The 24,067-nt window shown below is 41.2% G+C and overlaps 1 protein-coding gene across 1 annotated transcript in view; it reads right to left on the reverse strand.

Annotated features, from left to right (window-relative positions):
- Nucleotides 1-211: 211 nt before the first annotated feature.
- The window catches only part of CENPF (centromere protein F), a 63,213-nt gene continuing 39,357 nt past the window's right edge, over nt 212-24,067 (reverse strand). Inside the window, exons 13-20 of the mRNA XM_047753425.1 lie at nt 21,144-23,891; nt 19,799-19,930; nt 16,099-16,275; nt 15,590-15,751; nt 8,956-9,118; nt 7,268-7,741; nt 5,640-5,818; nt 212-1,112 (exon numbers count right to left, since the gene is read on the reverse strand). Coding sequence (XP_047609381.1) covers nt 909-1,112; nt 5,640-5,818; nt 7,268-7,741; nt 8,956-9,118; nt 15,590-15,751; nt 16,099-16,275; nt 19,799-19,930; nt 21,144-23,891 — 4,239 coding nt within the window. The 3' untranslated portion in view covers nt 212-908. The remainder of the gene's footprint in view (nt 1,113-5,639; nt 5,819-7,267; nt 7,742-8,955; nt 9,119-15,589; nt 15,752-16,098; nt 16,276-19,798; nt 19,931-21,143; nt 23,892-24,067) is intronic.

A 24,067-nucleotide genomic window follows, 5' to 3' on the forward strand; every position in this document is an offset into this window, starting at 1 on the left:
CACACAATGTGTTAGGCACTGGCTGGAGGTATTATACTACGACATAATCTTCATGACCCATACTCCAAATCATGTCTTCTAATATTACTGGATACGTTCACTACATATACTTGAGTCATTTGTTACAACATTTTTACTTTTATAAGAGGCTGTTGAGGTTAAAAAGAAATGGTACCAGTGTTCATAATACATTCATTTTTAGCAGTCATTCTCACAGAAAACAAAGGTGAATTTTTTATTAGAAAAAAGTGTCATATTTTAATAGAAGAAACAGCACAATGTCAGAAAACAATATACTACACCTTTGAGGAACCTACAGGCAGGCTAATCGGAAATCAACACACCGTTCTCACCACCCCACACACAAATATGTACAGGTTAGAGAAGCCAAGATCCAGAAAACACAGTAGAGAAGGAGGGACACTCCCACATATGGATTGTGTGCATGTTTGTTTGAAAACATACACTTTTCCTTCATTTTACTCAACGCAGAGAAATTCTTGATCTAAAGTTATTTCCTGCCTAACACTATACAAAGGAAATATCGTAATGCAAAAGTTTACATTTTCCTGGGAGCTGTTCAAGTGGGAAAAAAAAATGTTCTGCGTTTTTTAAGTGTAATATCCACATACAAATAGAAGTGTTACATAGTGCTTGCCATTTCCGTGTAACATTACCAAAAAGGTTTATACAGAACTACTCTACATAAGAGGAGAGGAATGTCTGTGAAGAGGTAATCAGTGCTTCCAAATTTTTCTAACGCTGAGGAGAAATCTAAAGAGTCTGGTCCATTTAGATTTATAAGGAATGGTTTTCCTCCCTCTGACAGTGTGCTCCCCAGCAAGAGAGCCTCGCAGACACACTGCCTTCTGTTCAGCACTGCAGGGCTGCTGACACACAGGGCTCTTCTACTGGACCCTACAGTTCTCACTCTCCTTGGCTTGGGGGCCAGCTTCTGGGCTAGGGACCAGCCGGCCTTGCTTGGCCCTCAGGCCCTCATGGGGGCTGTCAGCCGAACTTCCCTCAGGAAGGTTAGTGGCGGAGAGAGATCTGGCAGTGGGTTCTCGGAGGGCAACGCCTGAATCCACGGGGCTCTGCGGAGTAACCTTGACCTGCAACACAAGCATCGTTGTTAGAGGGTGAAATCACCGTCACATTTCCACAACACGAAAAATAAAGTACGTGGGTCACCAAAGTTAAAGTTAAATCCTTCTTCTAGCAGTTGTGCACATTTCTCCTATTTCTCCTTCCCTGAAAACAGGTCCCCACCTAACAGAAGCTAGAGGAAAGGGCAGACACAACCTCTGACAAGCCACCTTGCAAGCTTCCCTTGACACCTCTGAAGCCACAGACTCCCTCCCCAGGCCAGTGTGATATCCTCAAATCAGAAGGTAAGCTCTCTGAGAGCAAGGACTACCTCTGACTTTACCTTTATATCTGGAGTGCCCAGAATATACTTGACTACCTGACAAAGGTTCAATATAGGCCTAAGTAAGAACCCAAGCCAGCTTCCGTGTATCTTCATTGAGCCCCTTCGGTCATTCAGATGAACATATTCCAAATGACTAATACCGCCTTCAGAGGTGGCAGCTTTATCTGCAACGTTCAAAAGAACTAGAACCTATTCCTCACATTAACAGCATTTTAATCATTCTCCTTACATTGTTGTTCGGTTCCCATATTTGGTTTATGGCAGAAGGGCAGCTATCTAATAATTTAGTCCAAAAAAATATGTTCCCTTTCGGATGCCCTGCCTTTTAAAAGAAAGAGGGATCTGAGAAAATGTGAGACTTGAAGAAGTAGATGAGAGGGCAGGGTAGCTGGTAGAGTCAAGATTTTTTCAGATTTTCATGGTAGTGAAAAAAGATATGGAGTCAGGAAAGAGTAAGAGGAGCCAGACAGATGAAGTCTAGAAAAATGTCACTTAGGCAAAGTTAAAGGCAAGAGTAGATGACTGAAGTAGAGAGATCTTTAAAAGAAAAAGAGGAGGCACTCTCAACAAGGGAGACCCGTGTTGGGTACCAACAGTGAGAAGTGGCTATGGTACAGATCCACCCCTGTGCAACTGACTGCCAGTGACCTTCTAAAGCAGTAAAAAGAATGGAAATTATTACCCACTTATTTTCTTTCCATAGGAAGTATGTGGTTTTAAAAGGCAGCTAAAGACTTTTCATTACAGAAAACATCGTAAATCTGGCCAACAGATCAGATCCCTGGAAAGCCTGCCTCTACCTCAGATTATGTAGATTATGTGCAGGACACTTAAAAGGAACAGCCCCGAAGGATGAGGACTTAATGGAAAATTACTGTCCATGGAAAGTTAAAGGAAAAAAACAGCTTTATTGGCAATCTTTTCTTCTTTTTTTTTTTTTAAGTAGAAAGTGATACAAAAGACAGACATTTCCCTTGAACTCATTAGATGCAGGAGAGTCAAATCTTTAGGTTCATCATTAAAAAAGAAGGGGGGGGGCAGGGGAGACCACATTGGGAAAAGAGAATTTGAGCTAGTAAAACTCCTTTTTAAACCCAATTAAATAGCCAGAGTCCACCCTTTGGCCTCCCCTGTCTAGACTCAATTTCTTTGATTCTGAATTGAGGAAACTGTAGTCTGTGATCAGAGTATAAACTTTGGATTTGTTCCTCATGTTGGTTAGTTAGCCTCAGACTTATCTACAACTAGATGAGGTCAAATTTACCAGGTATTTAAGCTACTAAGTGCACCTAAATCCTAACTGTCTTCCAAACTGTATCTGCAGCCACAGTGGAGAGAGGGCGGGTATGCAAATGGCTCATTGAAAATGAACCTCATCAGTAGGGAAAAGGGCCAAGACCCCGCTAAACTGCTGGCAGGATGCTGTGCAAACAGCCTCACCCTCACCCTCTACAATTAGAGGACGGTCCTCTGGAGCTGACAGCCAAGGTTCAGATGCAGGTTCAGATCAGGTCTACACACAGTCATGACTCCCTTGCCCCCAGCAAACTGGGAGCTCTGGGCTTATTCACCCCAGAGAGTAATAGAGAATGATCCTCACTAGCCTGCATTTCCCCCATATTCCCCTTGGAACTTGTCAGATGTCACCACCGGTTCTATTAAATGATCTAGGGAATCTCTCAAAATTCAGCCAGTTACTTCAGGCAAGAGCTCACAATCCCAGGTTTCTAAGCCACCGCTTTGGGAAACAATACCTTGCTCTCTCTTTTTCAGGTTCAATGACAAAAGATGCTCAACAGATGAGGCAAGCATTTTATAAGGTGACTAAGAAAATGCTGAGTTACACTGAAAATCAACTGGCTAGGTTTGGAAGGCTTGCCTCTAATCCTGAAGTCTCTCATAACATCAGGAGGAACCACCCCTGACTCATGGGCACAAGTGCAAAGAATTGCTTAGCAGTTCCTAACTGCTGGTGTCTCCTGCAGCCTGTAGCTAGTCACGGACACGAGTCTGCAGGAAACCATGGTTACTGCTCTGTCCACAGCAGATTCAAAGGCAGTGTGGAGAGCAGGCCCCCTAGCGTGCAAAGCTCTTTTTCTCAGCTAGTAAGTCTTAACGCCACATGCAAACGGCTTTACCATCAATCCCCTCATCAAAGAAAGAAAATATGACCCAAATGGTGATTTCATGAGGTGATCTCCTAACGTATCTTTAAACGTCTACTCGTGCAGTCACTTCAGGACATTAACAGCTCAGTATTCAATGAATATCGGTATCAGACATGAGGACACAGGTGAACCATAAACATAGTCAGAAACATTGCTTAAGTCACAATGGGACTCGAAAGGCAGATGTTTAAGCCAATAATTACGGTAAAGCGAGCTGCTCTAAAATAGTGGAAGTACAGGGTACTACCTATGTGTGATGATTTCCTGTTTTAAAAGAGCCAGATACTTCATTTCAGGGATTAACTTATGGTGAATAGCTTTGGTCAAGTCGGGAAACTTCGCTCTTTAAAGGTATTAGTTGATTTGTGGTAACTACGATCCTTACGATTCCTGTGAGGTCAGGTCCGACTCCAGTATACTCTTCAGTATTTTATTGTTACCAGCATCCAAAACTTAAATCCAAATGTGAGTAAGAAAAAAAAAGAAAGATGGGTGGGGATGAAGTGAGAGGGCTGATGGGGGTGGAGAGGAAATGTGCACAAAATGGCAGAATATTTCGTTTTTCTTCTTTCATTTTCTATTTGTCTTTTTAGGGCCGTACCTGCGGTATATGGAAGTTCTCAGGCTAGGGGTCGAATTGGAGCTACAGCTGCTGGCCTACACCACAGCCACAGCAACGTGGGATCCACGCTGCAACTGTGACTACACCACAGCTCACAGCAACACCAGATTCCCAACCCACTGAGCAAGGCCAGGGATCAACCCACATCTTCATGGATACCAGTTGGGTTCGTAACCTGCTGAGCCACAACAGAAACTCCAGAATATTTCTAACACAGTTCAGGCATGGGTCCACGTTAACGAGTGAAAGAAAATCTCAGACCCATCTTCCTCACCCCTGAGTTAATGAAATTTCTATAATACGTTACAAACAAACTTAATAGTAGGTATAAATGCCTTAATCCTTAACGGTCTTATACAGCAACATAACAAACCCTGGCAAGTCCGTTCTTCCTTTGATGCAACTAACCACCAAGTTCTTTGTATTTTGGTATCTAATATCCTAAGGAGGAACATGGCTGCCCATTGAAGAATTATTACATTACACAAATAGAGGTTACTACACTCTCAAAGCTTTGTTTGCCAGTTCAACATAATCAGATTAAATACTTAAACTCTGACAAGTAAGCAAAATAAAATCACAACATTAAAAAAAAAAAAAAAAATCTGCTAGCTATTCCAGAAACTTCCAAGATTCCTATGATCCTTGGTGTGACAACCCTGGGAAAAGAGCAAGACTGTGAAGCTGAGAGAGAGGAGGCTTTAATTCTGGGCCCTTTCAATCTTTGAGTCTTACTTTCTTTATCCATTTATAATGTTACTATGAGAGTTCAATAAAATGAAAAAATAAAATGTGACTTCCATAAAGTGCATACACTTTGCATAAATAAGTGGTAGCTGCTGGTATGGATTATAATAGTGGAACAAAAATCTGTGATGCAAATATTCTCTATGTTTTAAATAACTTGACTGGGCTGTTTGCAAGGTGCAGAGACATCACAAAGACCCCAGCCCTCCCCATCCACAAAAACCAAAATAGAGAAATCCATAAACACAGCTTTCTTTAGACATCTACTGAAATATGTACTTTTTGCAGAAAGTAAAGGAGTCATAAAATACAAAGAATTGGCAGCTGGGGGGCAGATGGGTGAGATGAAAAAGCGTGAAGCAAGTGATGACCAATGCCTGTGCCAAATCCTTCAATGGCCATGCCTGAAACTTACGACCCCTTGGATTTCTGATCTAACAATGCCATTTCCCATCAAACTATTTATAAGCAGCCCACAGGGTCAAGGACAAGTTCTGCAGCAGGATGATGTGACGTTTCTCCTCGCATCTGCTCACTCCTCTGCTTCTACTGACTTATTTATACCCCATGGAGAAGGTCAGACTTTAAAGAGCTCCTGAGTCAGAGGGTGCAGTGCCAAACCCTTGTACAGACAGTGCTGTCATGTCCTGGATTTCAAGCGGTAGTTTACCTTTTGTGATCTGCTGCCACCAGCTGTTGGTTTGGAGGTCTCAGCAAGATTTTCTTTGTTGAGACTTAGGGGAGATGGTGCTAACTTCTGCGCAGCAAGGCGGGGGCTGGTCCTTGTGGCCATGGTGGTTCTCCGCAGGACATATGGGCTGGTCTTTCCTGTTGGGATATCAGCAAACCCTAAGGGCAAAAAGCTGATGGTCAACTCGCTGGCCGAAATTCTGTCTACAGTCTTTCAAATTCCGAACTAGGTAGTTTGAACAAGAACAAAGGTGACTCCAAAAACACTCTCCCAGCCACGGTGGACAGTGGATCCACTTCATTCAGTTACCCTGGGAGTCATCAAACTGAATAACTAACTGGGTTTTTTTTTTTTCTTATTAGAAACATAAGAAACCACATGGAGAAAATAACAATACACAGAAAAGAAGGGGAAAATAACAATACACAGAAAAAAATCCTTCCTGCTTCTGCTCTGCGGATGCCTTAACTCACTCTCATTCTTCTAAGATCTGAAGAACACACCTGAAGGCCTTCCTGTCAGATTTGGATTAGAGGGAAAAGAGGGTACTGGGCAGGGAAAAGATAAAAGAAAGGGTCTGCTCTTGTTAAAAGGGGGAAATGTGGAAAGGTCACAACTAGAAAAACTAGCTGGGAGGGGTGATGACCTCGCTGAGAGCAATTTCACTCTGAGCTCATCATCATCTCCTTCCACAGAGGGAACCAACACCACTTGTGATGACTGAGAGGAGAAGGATACTAAAGGAAAGCATATCTCGCACACTCCAGAGCAGCATAAGGTAACTACAGTACCTACAGATGCATGTGATTTTGCTGTTTTTAACCCTTTAACTACAAATAAAAACCAGTAATGAGAAAGAGATAGCTAACTATTTGGAGACTATATTTCCTAAGGGCTAGAGTTACTCAGAACAGTTCTTTTTTCAGACCATCTATGGCAAGAACTGGTTTTGAGATTTGGGGAGTGGAGGGTTGGGGAGTAATTTCTTACCGGCTGTGGAATGGTGCTTTTGTCTAACACCATTAGAATGAGGCTAACAGAAAACGGATTATGCACTTGGATGTTGCAACAATAGCAAGTTGCTATGAAAATTTTAAACTTTTATTCTTGATGTTGATACATTTTTTTGGTCATGGAGCAGGAATATTCTTAGACGGGCCCTTGTCTCTGGGCCACACTTGGAGAACCACTGGGGTTTAAAAAAAAAAGGGCTACGTGGCTCCAGGCAGGGGTCAGCATTACCCGGCCCGTCCTCCAGCTCACCGACTACACGGGCTGCACTCGACTAATACTGGGAAAGCTTGGAGGGTGTCTTTGATTCGGCGACTTTCCAGCTCAGAAATATCAAATTCTGAACAGGTTTTTGTTAGTAATTTTTCAAATCTCCCACCACCTTTTGTAGCACAGACATGAGTAATTAGATCCTAGTCCTTCTCTCAGGATAGAAAGTATACACCTTCCCAATTTAACAGTGGACTTCTGCTTCTGAAGGTCAATTGCTACTGCTGCACAGTAACCTGAAAAATAAAGGCTTCAATCTTTCTGTGTGAATTTTGACATGAACTTTCAAAACAACACAAATACTTTCATTTTTTCATCATGCGTACCTTTCTTTACAACTTCCGGAAGTCCCTCTGGCTCACACTCAGCGTCTTCTAAATCCTCTGTGGGGTGAAAACCACTTTTGACAGCTTTCTTACTTTTTTTAGAAAACGTCTCTGGCGTAGAAGGCGTGGTTTCTCCATCCTCCCGAATCCCACTGGACCTTTGCCTTTTGCCTGAAGCTTTATTTTGGCTGGATGATAATTTCTTTTCAGTAGTAGAAGGGACTGGGGATGGTCCTGGAACAGCTGAACTCAGCAAAGGAGAGCTTCGAAGATTAAGTTTAGACTGTTGTGCGCTCAGACGAGCAACTTGTGTTTCTAACATCTCTTTGGCTTTCTCTAACTTCTCATGGCTTATAAGCAGGGAACAGTATTTATCCAGGTATTCGTCTGCCTCCTTGTTTTTTTCTTCAAGAGTTTCTTTCAGTTCCTTCATCTCGATCATTAATTCATCGACGCTGGCGTCCACGACAGTGCCTGTCAAAAGTACAACATGTCATTTGTTACTTAATGCTTCTCTTGTTAACAGTGAATATCATCAAGCAGATAACCTTAGACGTGCTGCTTGATTTTTTTTTTTTTTTGAAGGAGTGGGGAAAGATATATCTGTATATGTTCTTAAACTTCAAACAACTCTTAATTGGGAAGACCATATCAAGATACATATCCTAGTAAGTCACATAGTTATTGGGATAGCTTAAATATAACCTGCCAAAATCTCAAACTCATATTTCAGCCACTCCATCAAATGTTCTTGTAGTTCTCATATGACATCAAATGAATTAATTTATTACATCCCCTATTTTCCCCTGCCCATTCTTTCCATTTTAAGTGTATGAACAATAAAAGTCGGTGGAGGATGTAAAGTCACTGTTGTAATGGCTTTGGGAGACAGGAAGTGGTCAGTGACAAGACAGGCCAGAGTAGTTCTGAAAACTATCTGGAGGCAGTGGAGGATCTGATGGACAGGAGCTTGAGGGATAACATAATGGAAGAGGTCTCAGTAACTCGTAGCTCCCTGGGTTAGTGCTGATTCCATTCGAGACACTCCCTGGAGCCCCAGTCCACTCTAAGGGCTCTTCTCCCCAGGCAAGACTGTTGACCCCACTCCTGCCAAGGTGTGGACGGTCCAGAAGAGCCAATCGTACTACACTCGCCATCATCTATCCACAAAGAAAGAGCACAGCACTCTGGGGGCATAAGTGCAGAAAAGTGACAAGGAGAGTTGTCATTTCTTTTTACCTCCACACCCAAAGATGTAGCCCCCATTTCAATTTCATTGACCCACAAAGATGGGCCAAGGACAACCAGAATCAGTGGTTTAGAAATTACCAATGTCAGCTCAGATGCCAATTCTCCTTTGACGTACGAACTACATAATAGACAGGCACACGAAAAACCTTTCTTGGAAAGGCTCATTAGCAAAAAGGGCTGTGTTTTGTATGTTTTAGAGAACAGAAGATGTGCTAACTCTGTTTTTTTAAAAAAATGCTGGCTTCATTCTCAATCCTTTTAATGACCCCAAGCTGAGCCCAAAATTAGAAATTGGGAAATGACTAACTCCTGAAAATCAGCATGCAGTAACCGAACAGAGCCCTAAAAATACTTCCCATGTAGACACACACCATGCATGTATGATTTCACCAGCGGGAAGCAGTTCTGGCTCACTGATGGGCCCAGTTAACACATACCTGTCTTCTGTTTCTCCTGGACGGCCTCAAGATGAGAGAGTTCTTTCTGCAACATCTCCTTTTCCTCTTCCAGCTGTTTACAGGATTTGATCAACAACTTTATTTTCCCCTGGGCACGATCATTCTCCTTTTTCAGCTTATCTGCATATTTCAGGTTTTCCATCTACAAAACACAAGTAATTCCAGTTAAAACCTTGAATTGCTTGGGAGGTCTCGTTGTGGCTCATCAGTTTCCAAACCTGACTCGTATCCACGAGGATGCAGATTTGATCCCTGGCCTTGCTCAGTGGGTTAAGGATCTGGCCTTGCCATGAGCTGTGGTGTAGATGGCAGATGTGGCTCAGATCCTGTATTGCTGTGACTGTGATATAGGCCAGCAGCTGCAGCTCCAATTCAACCCCTAGCTTGGGAACTTCCATATGCTGCATATGCTGCCCTTTAAAAAAAAAAGCAAAAACCTTTAAAAAAAAAGCAAAAACCTTGAACTGCTTGTCATGAGCCTATGGGAAAGTAATAATGAGATATAATTTAAGAATCATATGCTGTAAATTTAAGAACTACTATGTTCAAATAAAATACCCAGAGATGCATAAAACAATTCATCTTCCTTGCTTAGTGTCCTAAGTCCCCCCAGTAGACACTGTAGTTTTGTCACTCTCCTTCTTAGTAACAGCAAGCATCAGTCACAGTTCCTAAGATAATGTCCTATTAAGTACCCCAATATGTCTGTGTTTATCCAGTGGGAATCACACCTGGGAGGTGGGAACTGAGGATCCCTGGACATATTCTTGGTTGCCAAACATCCTAGGTGCAAGAATTGTGTTCCCATTTGTAATCTGTGCGATTGCACAATTTCAGTACCTAAGATGGCATTGTTTAGTCACCAAGTGAAGGCCAGACAATACTATGCTCACAATACACATTTAAGGCCAAATGATATTATGGCTCACAACACAAATTAAGGCCAAATGAGATAATGCTTTTTTTATTATTATTCTTTTAAGGCCACACCTGCAGCATATGGAAGCTCCCAGGCTAGGGGTCAAGTCAGAGCTGCAGCTGCTGGCCTACACCACAGCCACAGCAATGCCAGATATGAGCTGCATCTGCAACCTACACCACCGCTCACAGCAACACCTGATCCTTAACCCACTGAGCAAGGCCAGTGATTGAACCTGCATCCTCATGGATACCAGATCAGATTGGCTGAGCCACAATGGGAACTCCCCAAATGAGATTATGCTTTACAATACAAATTTAAATTTTATTGTAGCTCAAACAACAAGTGAGTAAAATAGTGGGAAAATTATGTCATGCACTTCTCAGTAATTCTTGAGTTCTTATTCACACTTCCTTTAGCATAATTGCAAAATCCAAAAAAAAGCTGTGAAAGTGATTAGTAGGCAAAATTTGACCTGAAGAGAGAACAAAGGAATTTACAATCTTTATTTATCCCTCGCTGTGAAAATATTCATACATTTTGCTGCAGAAATATGAATTTGATTATGAACTATTACCCCAGACCCTGATGGGACATTATGTAATATGTGACTTATGCATTGTATTATGTAATATCTAAGATATGCAGAATTCTAAACAATCTAGTTCTGAGAGTTTCTGATAAGAGATCATGAACATACAAAGGCAGACCAAATTATTAAAGAGAAAGAAGAAGAACTGGAGCATCATATTCATATTAAAGTAGATTTAATTATTTGCACATACATTTCATCTTGAAATAATTTATTAGCAATGCTGGAGTAAATCTGCACTTTAAGAATGTTCTATTTCTGATTCCAACCACAATCGGGGTAGAGATGGATTTAATTCAATTTCAACAAAGCTTATCAACTTCTACCTCATTCAAATTTTATGAGATTTGAATAGAATCAACTAACAATACCATTTTGTACAAGATACATATATAGAGATTCCCCACAGTAGAACTGTCATAGATTAAAAAAGAAAGTGAGCAAATTAAAAAGTAGACCTGAAGCTATTTCTTTCTATTATTAAACCTAACATCTATCCTTTTATAGCACAGAAGATTACTGATGATTAATGTTATTTTGAACTTTGTTTTTTATGGGTATACTTCCTTCATCTTGATAATTGTGTAAGAGCTATAAACTTAAGAAATTTATACCTAGACTTCTGCCCTCTACTAGAAGATTTTTATTTTCCAGGTTCATATTTTACATTCTGAATGGTATTTGTTTTATGAAAAACATTTGTGGGAACCAAAACAGCCTCCCTCTCCAAGTAGAATTACTGTAGCACCATCTACAGTCTAACAATCCTGAGGTTAGGGTTCACCTCATTTTCTTTTCTAATGTAAAAAGCTTTTGGAGTCCAGTGTGGTTCAGTGGTAACGAACCTGACTAGTATCTATGAGGAGGTGGGTTCAATCACTGGCCTTGCTTGGTAGGTTAAGGATACGGCATTGCTGTGAGCTGTGGTATAGGTCGCAGACGCGGCTAGGATCCTGCGTTGCTGTGGCTGTAGCATAAGCTGGCAGCTGCAGCTCCAGTTCAACCCCTGGGAATTTCCATATTCCTGGGAACTTCCATATGCCACAAGTGCAGCCCTAAAAAGCAAAAAAACAAACAAACAAAAAAACCAAAACAGCTTTATGGTTTTTTCATGGGAAGGAAGAGGAGATTGTACAGACATATGCCTGAACAAGTACCTGGCCCACTATGATCTCCCCATAAGCTACTGGAAAGTGGGGTTTGTGACATCAGTGAACTTGGGGACTAATCAAGAAAGACTTTAGAATTACCCACCAAACGATTGTCTACACCTTGAGGGCCCTACCCTGATTTGTTACAGAATTGATCTTCATCTCCATCTTCAGAAGTCTCTGACACCCTCTACTTTGAGGGCATTCACTGAGCAATGGATAAAGTTTATTCCAGCTATATAACTAAAGTCTAACCTCGAATTTTTAAGAACAACTCAGGATCCGTGAGGATGCAAGTTCCATCTCTGGCCTCGCTCAGTGGGTTAAGGATCTGGCATTGCTGTGAGCTGCGGTGTAGACCCCAGATGGAGCTTGGATCTGGCGTTGCTGTGGCTGTGGCGTAGGATGGTGGCTACAGTTCCAATTCAACCCCTGGCCTGGGAACAGCCATATGCTGAGGGTGTGGCCCTAAAAAGCAAACAAATAACTGAATAAATACAACTGAGCAGAGAACTGAAGAAAGATATTTATAAATACAAAATTTTTTTAATGAAAATTTAAATAAAAGCACTTAACTTGATACCTTTAAAATCACTACTAGAAAACACAACCATTCAAAATCTATGGGATGCCACAAAAGCAGTTCTTAGAGGGGAGTTCATAGTAATACAAGCCTTCCTCAAAAAAGAAAAATCTCAAAACAACTTAACCTAACACTTAAAAGAATTATAAAAAGAACAAACAAAACCTAAAGTCAGCAGAAGGAAGGAAATAATAAAGATCAGACAGGAAATCAATAAAATAGAGATTCGAAAAACAATAAAAAAAAAAATCAATAAAACCAAGAGCTGGTTCTTTGAAAAGGTAAACAAAATTGACAAACCTCTGGCCAGACTCACCAAGAAAGGGAGAGAAACAACCCAAATAAACAAAATAAGAAATGAAAAAGGAAAATCTCAACAGATACTGCAGAAATACAAAAAACCATAAGAGAATACTATGGACAATTATATGCCAACAAACTTGACAACCTAGAAGAAGTGGACATCTTTCTAGAGATTTACAGCCCACCAAAACTGAATCAAGAAGAAATAGATCAACTGATCAGACTGATCACTAGAAATGAAATTGAATATGTAATAAAAACACTCTCTACAAACAAAAGTCCAGGACCAGAGGGCTTCACAGGCAAATTCTACCAAACATACAAAGAAGAACTTATACCCATCCTTCTTAAACTTTTCCAAAAGGCTGAAGAAGAAGGAATACTCCCAAAGACATTCTATGAAACCACCATCACCGTAATACCAAAACCAGAGAAAGATACTACCAAAAAAGAAAACTACAGGCCAATTTTGGTGAATATGGACACAAAAATTCTCAACAAAACTTTAGCCAACGGTATCCAGCAATATATAAAAAAGATCTACACCACAACCAAGTGGGATTCATCCCAAGTTCACACGAAAGGTTCAACGTATGCAAATCAATCAACATCATACACTGCAAAAGAAAAAGTCAAAAGAAAAGTCAAAAACCACATGATCATCTCAATAGATGCAGAAAAAGCATTTGACAAAATCCAACATTCATTCATGATAAAAACTCTTACCAAAGTGGGTATAGGGGGAACATACCTTAACATAATAAAAGCCATTTATGACAAACCCACAGCAAATATAATACTCAATGGAGACAAGCTGAAAGCCTTCCCACTAAAATCTGGAACAAGACAAGGATGTCCGCTCTCACCACTGTTATTTAACATAGTATTGGAAATCCTAGCAACAGCAATCAGACAAACAAAAGAAATAAAAGGTATCAAAATTGGAAGAGAGGAGGTAAAACTGTCATTCTATGCAGATACATGATACTACATATAGAAAACCCTAAGGACTCCACACAAAAACTACTGTAAGTGACCAATGAATTCACCAGAGTAGCAGGATACAAGATGAACATTCAGAAATCCATTGCATTTCTGTATACTAAAAATGAAATACTAGAAAAGGAATATAAAAATACAATACCTTTTAAAATTGCACCCCAAAAAAATAAATACCAAGGAATAAAATTGGCCAAGGAAGTTAAAGACATATGCTGAGAATTATAAAACATTAATCAAGGAAATTAAAGAGAATGCAAAGAAATAGGAAGCTATTCCATGCTCCTGGATTGGAAGAATTAATATAGTAAAAATGACCATACTACCAAAAGCAGTTTACAGACTCATGCAATCCCTATCAAATTACCCATGACATTTTTCACAGAACTAGAACAAACAATCCAAAAATTTATATGGAACCATAAAAGACCGAGAATTACCAAAGCAATCCTGAGGAGGGAAAAAACCAAGCAGGAGGCATAACTCTCCCAGACTTCAGGCAATATTACAAAGCTGCAATAATCAAGACAGTGTGGTACTAGCACCAAAACAGACATACAGACCAATGAAACAGAATAGAGAACCCAGAAATAAACCTAGATACTTATGGTCAATTAATTTTTGACCAAAGGAGGCATGAATATAAAATGGGAAAAAGACAGTCTTTTCAGCAAGGGGTGCTGGGAAAACTGGACAGCTGCATTGTATCAGTGAAACTAGAGCGCACCCTCACACCATGCACAAAAATAAACTCAAAATGGCTTAAAGACTTAAATGTAAGCCAAGACACCATCAGATTCCTAGACGAGAACATAGGCAAAACATTCTCTGATATCAACTGTACAAACGTTTTCTTAGTCTCCCAAAGCAATAGAAATAAAAACAAAAATAAACCCAATGGGACCTAATCAAGCTTACAAGTTTTTGCAAAGCAAAGGAAACCATTAAAAAAAAAAAAAGACAACCTACAAAATGGGAGAAAATAGTTTCAAATGATGAAACCAACATGGGCCTAATCTCCAAAATAAACAAACAACTCATACAACTCAGCGCAAAAAAACAAACAAATCAATTGAAAAATGGACAGAAGACATAAATAGACATTTCTCCAAAGAAGACATACAGATAGCCAACGGGCACACGAAGAAATGCTCAGCCTCACTAATTATTAGAGAAATGCAAATCAAAACTACAGTGAGGTACCACCTCATACCTGTCAGAATGGCCATCATTAATAAGTCTGCAAATAACAAAGTGTTGGAGAAGATGTGGAGAAAAGGGAACCCTCCTGCACTGTTGGTGGGAATGTAAATTGGTACAATCACTGTGGAAAAAAGAATGGAGGTTCCTCAGAAAACTAAATACAGGGCTACCATATGGCAGCAACCCCACTCCTGGGCATATGTCCAGACAGAACTTTCATTGAAAAAGATGCATGCACCCCTACATTCAGTGCAGCACTGTTCACATTAGCCAAAACATGGTAACGACCTAAATGTCCATTGAGAGATGAATGGAGTAAGAAGATAAGGTATATGTATACAATGGAATACTACTCAGCCATAAAAAAGAACAAGATAATGCCATTTGCAGCAACATGGATGGAACTAGAGACCCTCATACTAAGTGAAATAAATCAGAAAAAGAAAGACAGATACCATATGATATTACTTATATATTGAATCTAGTATATGGCACAAATGAACCTATCTACAGAAAAAAATAAAATAAACTCATGGACATGGAGAACGGGGAGGAAGAGGGAATGAGATGGACTGGGAGTATGGGATTAGTAGATGCAAACTATTGCATTTGGTAGATAAGCAGTGAGATCCTGCTATATGGCACAGGGAACTATATATCTAATCACTTGTGATGGAACATGATGGAGGATAATGTGTGAAAAGAATGTATATATATGTATAACTGGGTCACTTTGCTGTATAGCAGAAATTGACAGAGGACTGTAAATCAACTATAATAAAAATTTTTTTAATAAAATAAAATAAAACCACTATTATATTTATGAGCCAGTCTCAGTTGGGAAGCATGACAAGTGAACATACCTTGGTTTTCTTCAGTTCTTCTAAAATCTCAGTGGTCGCTTTCAAAGAATTACTAAGTTCTTCTTTACTGGACTTTAGGAGGTCTATCTCCACCTTCTGTGAGCTGAGACATTCTTCCTTCAAAGTCAATTTCTCTCGAAACGTCTGGATTTCCATTTCATACTAGGACAGAAAAAGGTTACCTCAGCCAGGAGGCTCAGCTGGAAACATCTTAAGGAAAAGGAGCAAAAACCAAAACCCGTTCCAAGGACTCTTTCAAATGGTCTTTGCGACTCTCTTCCTATGCTACTCCAAGAGGGAAATGTGTTTCAAATAAATCAAGTCATAGAATAAGACATGCAAGTAAGAGGGGGAAAGATGGTGACCTTAAGAGGATGGGACCGTTCACAAGACTCTACAACATAATAACGCAAGGCACTGACATTCCTGCAACACATGCCTCATTGCCGTGGTCAGCGCGCACTCTCCAGCTCCCCTGTAACCAGACCAACCAGACTGCAAAGTTTTACCTGTTTGTTTGTGTCCAGAAGCAAAGCCTGGTGTCTCTTTTCAGCTTCCTGCAGTCGTATCTGATAGGCAGCTATTTCTTCTCTCATCTTCTCTTGCTTTTCCATCTGGTCTTTGTGTACACAATCCAAACTCTCCTTCAAGTCCTTATTTTCTAACATGAGCTCCTTCAGTTGACTCTAATGAGGAAAGTAATAAAATCATGGGACGGTAATCCAGATCCTGGATTTACATACATGTTTAGGAAATACTGAATACCGAGAGGAAAAAATAGTTTACAGGCAAGACAAAACTTATATAAAATTAGTGCTATAATCCTTAGCAATGCACAGTCCACCCTCTGTATCCACGGATTCCACGCCCACAGATTCAAACAACTGCAGAACAAAAATATTCCCCCCCAAAAAAAAGTTTCAGAAAGTTCCAAAAAGCAAAACTTGAGTTTGCAGTTTACCAGCAAGTTTCCACACAGCACTTACACTGTATAGTAATTAGGTATTTTGAGTAATCTACAGGTGACTTAAAGCATACAAGAGGATATGCCTAGGTTATATATGCAAGTATGAGACTTGAGCATCTGTGGATTTTGGAATCCACGGAGGTACTGGAGCCAAGCCCCCAAGGATACCAAGGGACGAGTATCCCTTTGCACGGGAACTTCATCTCCAAGGGCAGTTTCCTTGATTCAAGCCCAGCCACCCCTGAGGTCACACCCACAGGGACCACTGAATCTCTGAAACCTTGACTTCAGCTAAACCATTCTGGACCAAACCCTCCTAGGCTCACTTATTTAAGTACTTCTGCTGCAATAATTCCTTAACCTCATCAACAGCACCACCAACACGACCACCTCCACACTCAAGCCCCTCATAACTTTTCCTTTTCTTCCTTGGCCAGCTTAGATTCCATCTTCTGTCACTGTGAGATGATCACTTCCTTCCACAAGCCCTCCATTCTGCTGCCCCTCTCTCCCTTCCCTGTGCAGGACTAGCAAACCCCAGCCTTGGAGGAATCTGGCTTCTCTCCATACATGATCCCAAATGGCTGTTTCTACACGTTTGTATATGCGCTGTGTCCATTTCCTCATAACCATTCACTCCCCAGCCCACCCCAACCTGCTTCTATCCCAGCTCCTTCTGAAATAGCTTGCATGGCATCATCAGCTTCCATACTGCAAATCCAAGGAGCACCCCTCAGTCCTCATCTCACTCGAACTGTAAGTCGAACACGAGGATGCTGACCACTCCTTCGATCTTGAGACAGCCTCCACTCTTGGCTTCGAGAACACAACACTCTCTTGGCTTGCCTCCTCTTGTCTTCTCAGCTTTTTTGTTGGTCCTTCCACCTCCGTCTTACCCTACGCGGAGGTCCTCTGGGCTAGGCACAGGGCCACATTCCCTTCTCCAATGGTTCTCTACCATTCCCATAATTTTTTTTTTTTTTTGGATTCCTTTATTTGTTTATTTTTTTCCTTGCCTGATTGCACAGACTAGAACCTCAAGTACAGTGTTACAGAAGTGGCAAGAGTGCCTAGCCTTTTATCTTTTTTTTTTTTTTGAAAGTAGATGAAGTCTTATTTATTATTATTATTTTTAATTGTTACTTCCCCAATACAATTTTTTTCCTACTGTACAGCATGGTGACCCAGTTACACATACATGTACACACTCTATTTTCACACATGATCATGCTCCATCATATGTGACTGGACATAGTTCCCAGTGCTACACAGCAGGATCTCATTGCTAATCCATCCCAAAGGCAATAGTTTGTATCTCTTAACCCCAAGCTCCCCAACCACCCCACTCCCTCCCCCTCCCCCTTGGCAACTACAAGTCATTCCCATAATTTTTAAACACTACCTATATTCTGAACTGGCCAAATTCATGCATCCACCCTAAACCTCCCCTTCGATCTCCAGCCCCCTGTATTTGGTATTCCTTTCGATTCTCCTCTAGTTCTTCACCACGCCTCCTTACTACAGCAGCCATTTTTCACGCTATTTTCCACCTGACTCCAGCCACAATGGCTTCCTTTCAATTTCTAAAAAGTACAAAGATGTTTCTAATCGCAGAGACTTGATCACACGGCTCTCTAAACCTAGAAGGCTCCTTCCTCTGCTCTGTTCTTCACGTGGCTGACTCCTCATCTTGCGGGTGACATGCTCAGACCACCTGTCTACATTAGGTTTTTCCCTACTCCCACACTGCACTCCCCAAATATTCTGCAGTGAAGAAGCTTATGTGTCCTCTATAGCACTTAACAGTTTATGATTATCTTGTACATTTTTTAGTTGATGATGTATTGTGCCGAGATGGTAAGCTCTGAGAGTGAAGGAACTACAGGATGGCTATGGGTCACCATTCTATCCTCTGACTGGAGCAGTGGTTACAGAATGAATAAAGTCACTAAAAACCAACACACTCATATATGTGGACTTGAGACCAAACACCTAGCTTATCTTTTTACTAGCGCCTGTAAATGAAAAACAAATAACAATATTCTTGCAATCCTCAAGTACCCAAAGGAGATTTTGGCAGATGCAGGACTCAAATACCATTCCTAGGAACTCCTTCCACGCAGCATTGCCAGAAAAGTCAGTCCATGTGTCAATTGCTGAGATTAAATGCTAAAACTTTTCATTAACTTAAATACCATATCTAAAGAAAAGCACAGACTTCCGCAACTCTTTATACAAACTACTACAAAATTATTTCAACTTTTTGTTATTATTCTGGGGCATAATCACAATTATATTTTGCTATCCTTTTCTCAGACTGCTTAGGGATGAAATTACATGAGGACTATCAGGATATAGGAATGTTTACCATTTAACTAGGTTTGGCAAATAGGTTGCATTTCATCTGCCAGTTCTGCATGCAGGGTAGATGCTACTTTAAGACTCAGTGTTCAGGAGCTCCCATTGTGATTCAGCAGAAATGAACCCGACTAGTATCCCTGAGGATGCAGGTTCAATCCCTGGCCCTACCCAGTGGGTTAAGGATCTGGCATTGCCAAGAGCTGAGGTGTAGGTCACAGACTTGGCTCAGATCAGGCATTGATGTGGCTGCAGCTCCGAATCCACCCCTAGCCTGTGAACCTCCATAGGTCACAACTTTGTCCCTAAAAAAAAAAAAAAGACAGTGTTCAGAGATCCGGGAGAAAGTGAGAGTCTGAATCAGCAACATCTACCAGGGGACCAGAGGTGGCAGTGGCAGCCCAAATGTGATAGTTCTACCACAACCTGCTCTAAAAAAGCTCCACAAGACTGCTCCAAGTTTACATTTTTCTGTGGCTTTCTTTCTGTTACTTTGCTAGTACTTTGCAAGAGCAGTGCATCTGTCTCTAGCAACATTCTGGCTTGTAATTTGTGGCAGGCTAGGAAAACAGCCTGTTGAAAGCTGCCTGCAATCCATTTCTGGTATGAGTTAATGTAGTTACAAGGGTCGTCTTCCATGAAAAAAAATATCTGGGCTCCATGACAAGTATTTTCATGTGTTCAAGGGCATCTCCTGACTCCTTCTGGGCTCATGAGAGTGCTGGATGGTGAAGACTACTGCAAGTCTGGTCATGACATGAGCTTGGGCTATTTTTTTCAAAAGCTAAAAAAAGTTTGGTACATTACAGAAGACCTTAAAAACAAATGAGAGAGAATGCGCAAGAATGATCAGGGCGTAATGAATCTGTCACCGAGAAACTTACTTTGTTGCTCTTTAATTCTTCAGTGAGCCTGTTTTTCTCCCCACTAAATTCTTCTTCCAGCGCCGTGGTTTGCTGCACCATCGCATGCATTTCCCTCTGCAGCTCAGTTTCCTTTGCAGTCATTGTGTTTACCTGAAAGTTCATCTTTGTCTGTTAGGATCTGCTTCTGATTGTCTGTCTGGTCAATGTAAACACTCTGATAAAGCACATTCATGACATTCCCTCCAGCCCCCAACAGTAAAAACCCCGCTAATCCTTTACTCATCCACTCAACTAATATCCTCAAAACTACCAATAAGCTTACCTTCTTTCTACCGAAGACTGAATAAAAGACAGCGATAAGGAAAGGAAGGACAAAGAAATATACTATTACCAGGTCTTTAAATCTTTCATAGACAGAGTGCTTTGAATTAAATTTAAACATCAGAGAATACTGTACGAGGCGACAACTTAGACTTTTATCCGTCCTGGGATCTCTTACTAATTCTCCAATATGCCATCCCAGCCTGCGGGAAACATGCCTATGAATCATTAAAGTGATATTGTCTGCATTCGCCCCATAGCAGGTTGAAACAGCCTGGTATAGTTCGTCTGTCTCACCATAACTGCCATCTCTTGCAAGCTATACAAAAACTTGAATGTCCTGGGAAATGTAGAGATATAAATGATTATATTTTCTGGGCACTCTCTTCTCTTAATATTTGTCCAGTAAAATTTGAATTTGAAGGAATTGCTTTCCTGGATCAGTTAGGAAGTACAGGGCAAAATCTTCACTTTTCTTTAATAATTGAGCCTCTTACTGGCAGGTCTTCCCTTTAATCAACTAACAAAACAGGAGATTGCCCAAAGAGAAGGCGCAAAAGACGGGCCCGAAAGTGCAAAGGCCCCAGGACCCACAAAGGTTCTGTCAGTTACAATTATATCAATACTGTCAATCGTTCTTTCTCCTAAAGGCAAAAAAAGGCAGGACAGTGACAAATGGGATCCCTACTGATTCTAACTGGGGTCTGTTACACTCTTTACAGCAGTGGTTCTCAACTGGGTATGGATATGGAGGCTACTATTCTGATGTGCTGCGAGAAGGGAACCAAGCATAACCCAAAGCTTCTCCCCTGTCCAGGTGCCACAGTGAAAACTGGACAACCCATAGACGTGCCCCATGGAAGTGTGTGCCAAAGCAGAGTCACAGCTGCTGGTGGTGACCGCGGCTCAAGACCTCAAAATTTCAAGTCTTTATAAAGTTTGATCCAATACTGCAAACACTGTCCAGAAAGAAACAAATTACACAGTGGTTGCCCCTCCCTCAGGACCACACACTCAAATGTCAGGACATAAAGCCACTTACTTTTTCAACCAAGGACATCTTTTCCATTTTTGTCAGTTCAAGCTCTTTCTCTAGACCCTCGGAAGAATTCTGCAGAGCTTCTAAGGCGTCCTGCAAAGTGTCGTTTTGGGATTGCACCTCTTGGATCTTTTGCTCCATTTCCACCATCAGGTTTCCCAGTTCTGTTTTTTGCTTCTTCCAGAGTTGTTGTTCTCCTTCCATCTGGGACAGTTTAGAAACGAGCTGCTCGTGGTCTTGAGTCTGATTTTGTAGGATACAGATTTCTTCATCCTTTTTCTCTAGCTTCTGCTTGCAATCTTCTACTTCTTGAATGAGGCCATTCACAGAATTCTGCAAAATAACGTAATTACTTTTGGCCTCGTCAAGGCCTTGGAGCAATTGAGCCTTCTCTTGTTCAAGGGAATCCACTTGACTACTCAGGCTCTGCTCTTTGATCTTCCAGGTCTCTTGGTCATCACACAAAGTTGCCACTTTCTCTTTGAGCTCTTCTAATTGCATTTGAAACATCTCCACTGCAGCTTTAGAGTCTTCTTTCATCTGTTCTTTTTCTTGCTCTTTGTCTTGCAGTAGCTTTTCAAATGAAGAATTCAGTGTTTCTAACTCAGACACTCGCCCTTGCTCTTTTTGTAATTCTTTTATCAGGTCTTGTTTTTCTGACCTTATATTGACAAGATCCAATTCTGAATCCCTCAGATTTTGGGCCATCTCCTCTATTTTTGCTTCCAGGGTCTCTACCTCTGCTTTGGACTTCTCAGCTTCAAGAATCGCATGTTCTTGGTTTTTTCCTGATACCTCTAGTTCCCTTTCAAGGTTCTTAACTCTATCCTTAAGTAAATCTGCATGATGCTCACTTTCCTTCAGTTTTTCTAAGATATGGAGCTGCTTCTTTTCGTCAGCCTCTCGGTGGACTTTCAGCTTTCCAATGCCACATCTCAGCTGATGTATTTCCTGCACTGGTGAGTCCAGACTCTGCCCTTGGGCCTTCCAGGTCTCTTGGTCCTTGCACAAGGCTGCTACTTCCTCAGTTAGCTCTTTCAATTGTGTTTGTAGCATCTCCACTGCAGCTTTAGATTCTTCTTTCATCTGTATTTTTTCTTGTTCCTTTCCTTCTAATAGATTTTTCAATGAGGAGAGCAATGTGTCTAATTCAGACACCTGACCTTGTTTTTCTTGTAGTTGTTTCGTCAGGGTTTCTTTTTCTGACCGTGTCGTGACAAGGTCTGATTCTAAAGTTTTCAGGCTTTCGGTCATCAATTCCATTTGTGTTCTCAGGGTGTCCACCTCTGCTTTGGAATTCTCAGCATCAAGAATCACCAGCTCTTGGTTTTCTTCTGCCATCTGCAGTTCCCTTTCAAGGTTTTCAACTTTATCCTGAAGCGAGTCATTCCTACGCTCGCTCTCTTTTAGCTTCTCTGAGACGTGGAGCTGCTTCTTTTCGTCAGCCTCGATGCGGACCTGTAGTTTCTCAATGCCTTTTCTCAGCTGGTGCACTTCCTCTTGCGTTGAGCTCAGCCTCACCGCGACCTCGCCTTTCTCCATGAGTGCAGCCTCCAAGGCCTTGGCAGTGGTCAGCTTTTCACGCTCCAGTTCACTCAGTTTGCTCTGCAAGCTTTCAGATTCCCTTATGAGTGAGTCTTTCTCTTTATTCAGTTGTCCGATTTGGTTTTCCAGCTCACTCCTTACCAGAGACAGTGCCTGTGAGTCCTTTTCCAAACTCTGCAGCTGCTCTTGGAGATGGAGACGCTCACCTTGAAGAGATTCGAGCTCTCCTATTTTCTCCTTCATCTTTTCTGACAGCTGATCCAGCTCTTTGTTTTCTTCTGACAAAGTATCCAGTTCTTCACGAAGCCGGTCTCTCTCACGTGTGACCACAGAGAGTTCGTCCTCAAGACAGGTTATAACTTTCTGCTTATTTTCATTGTCTTTTTCTAAGTACAGCTTCTCTGTCTGAACTACCTCTAAGTCAGCTTCTGCAGAGAGGGCATGATGCTCCGTGCTACCTTTCTCAGATTTGATCCTCTGTAGCTCATTGTTCATGTCAAAATACCTCTCTCCCCAGCTGTCGGTCGCCTTGGCTACGTCGTCTTCAATAACTTCACATGACAGTTTATCTGTGCCCATTTCTAAGTCCGATGAGGTGAGGCCTCCTGATCTTTCTACTACTCTCTGGTTATCACAAGAAAAGGATTCCAATTTTTCATTCAAATCCGATTTTTCTTTCTTAAGTTCCTCAACTGCTTTTTCCAATTCCATACATGCTTCAATCTTGGTAGTTAGTTGTGCTTCCTGTAAACTGAGTTTTGAGTCTAACTCTTTGATTTCATGTAGCAAGCTTTTGACTTTTTGGTCACGTTCCTCTAGGCCCTGAAGTAATCGCAGATTCTCATCTGATGTCTCTTTCACCTGCAGCTGGAGATTCTGAATGGTTACTTGACTCTCCAGAAAATCCATAGGTACCAAAGCATGAGGACCAGAAGGTGACAATTCAGAAATGCATTCTGAACAGCCCTGGGTTGTGTCGTCCAGTGGAATCTCAGGACTGGTTTCTGGGGACTGCTCTCTGGACCATCCTCCTGTGAGTCTGACTGCACTAGCCTTGGTTATTTTCTTAATCTCTAGACCGAGGTCCTGCTGAATATCTTTTTCACAAATCTGATCGATCTCATGCTTTGGTGTCCTCTCTTTAGTTTCTGAAGTATATTCTTCTGATTCTCTTATGTCACGGCTATCATTTCCACCCTGAATAGCCTACAGTTGTAAGATAGAATGAGAATGCATTTTATTTTTCAAGAAGAATCAAAACAGAATTAAATCGGCTTAATTACTGATTTTTGGAAACTGGCTACTTGCCTCTGCCAAACACATCTCTTCAAAGGACGCATTTCCCACCAAATTTGTCTCTCTCCATCCAAATATTGGCACCA

This window comes from Phacochoerus africanus, chromosome 11 (assembly GCF_016906955.1).
Source record: "Phacochoerus africanus isolate WHEZ1 chromosome 11, ROS_Pafr_v1, whole genome shotgun sequence".
Classification (NCBI taxonomy): Eukaryota; Metazoa; Chordata; class Mammalia; order Artiodactyla; family Suidae; genus Phacochoerus; species Phacochoerus africanus.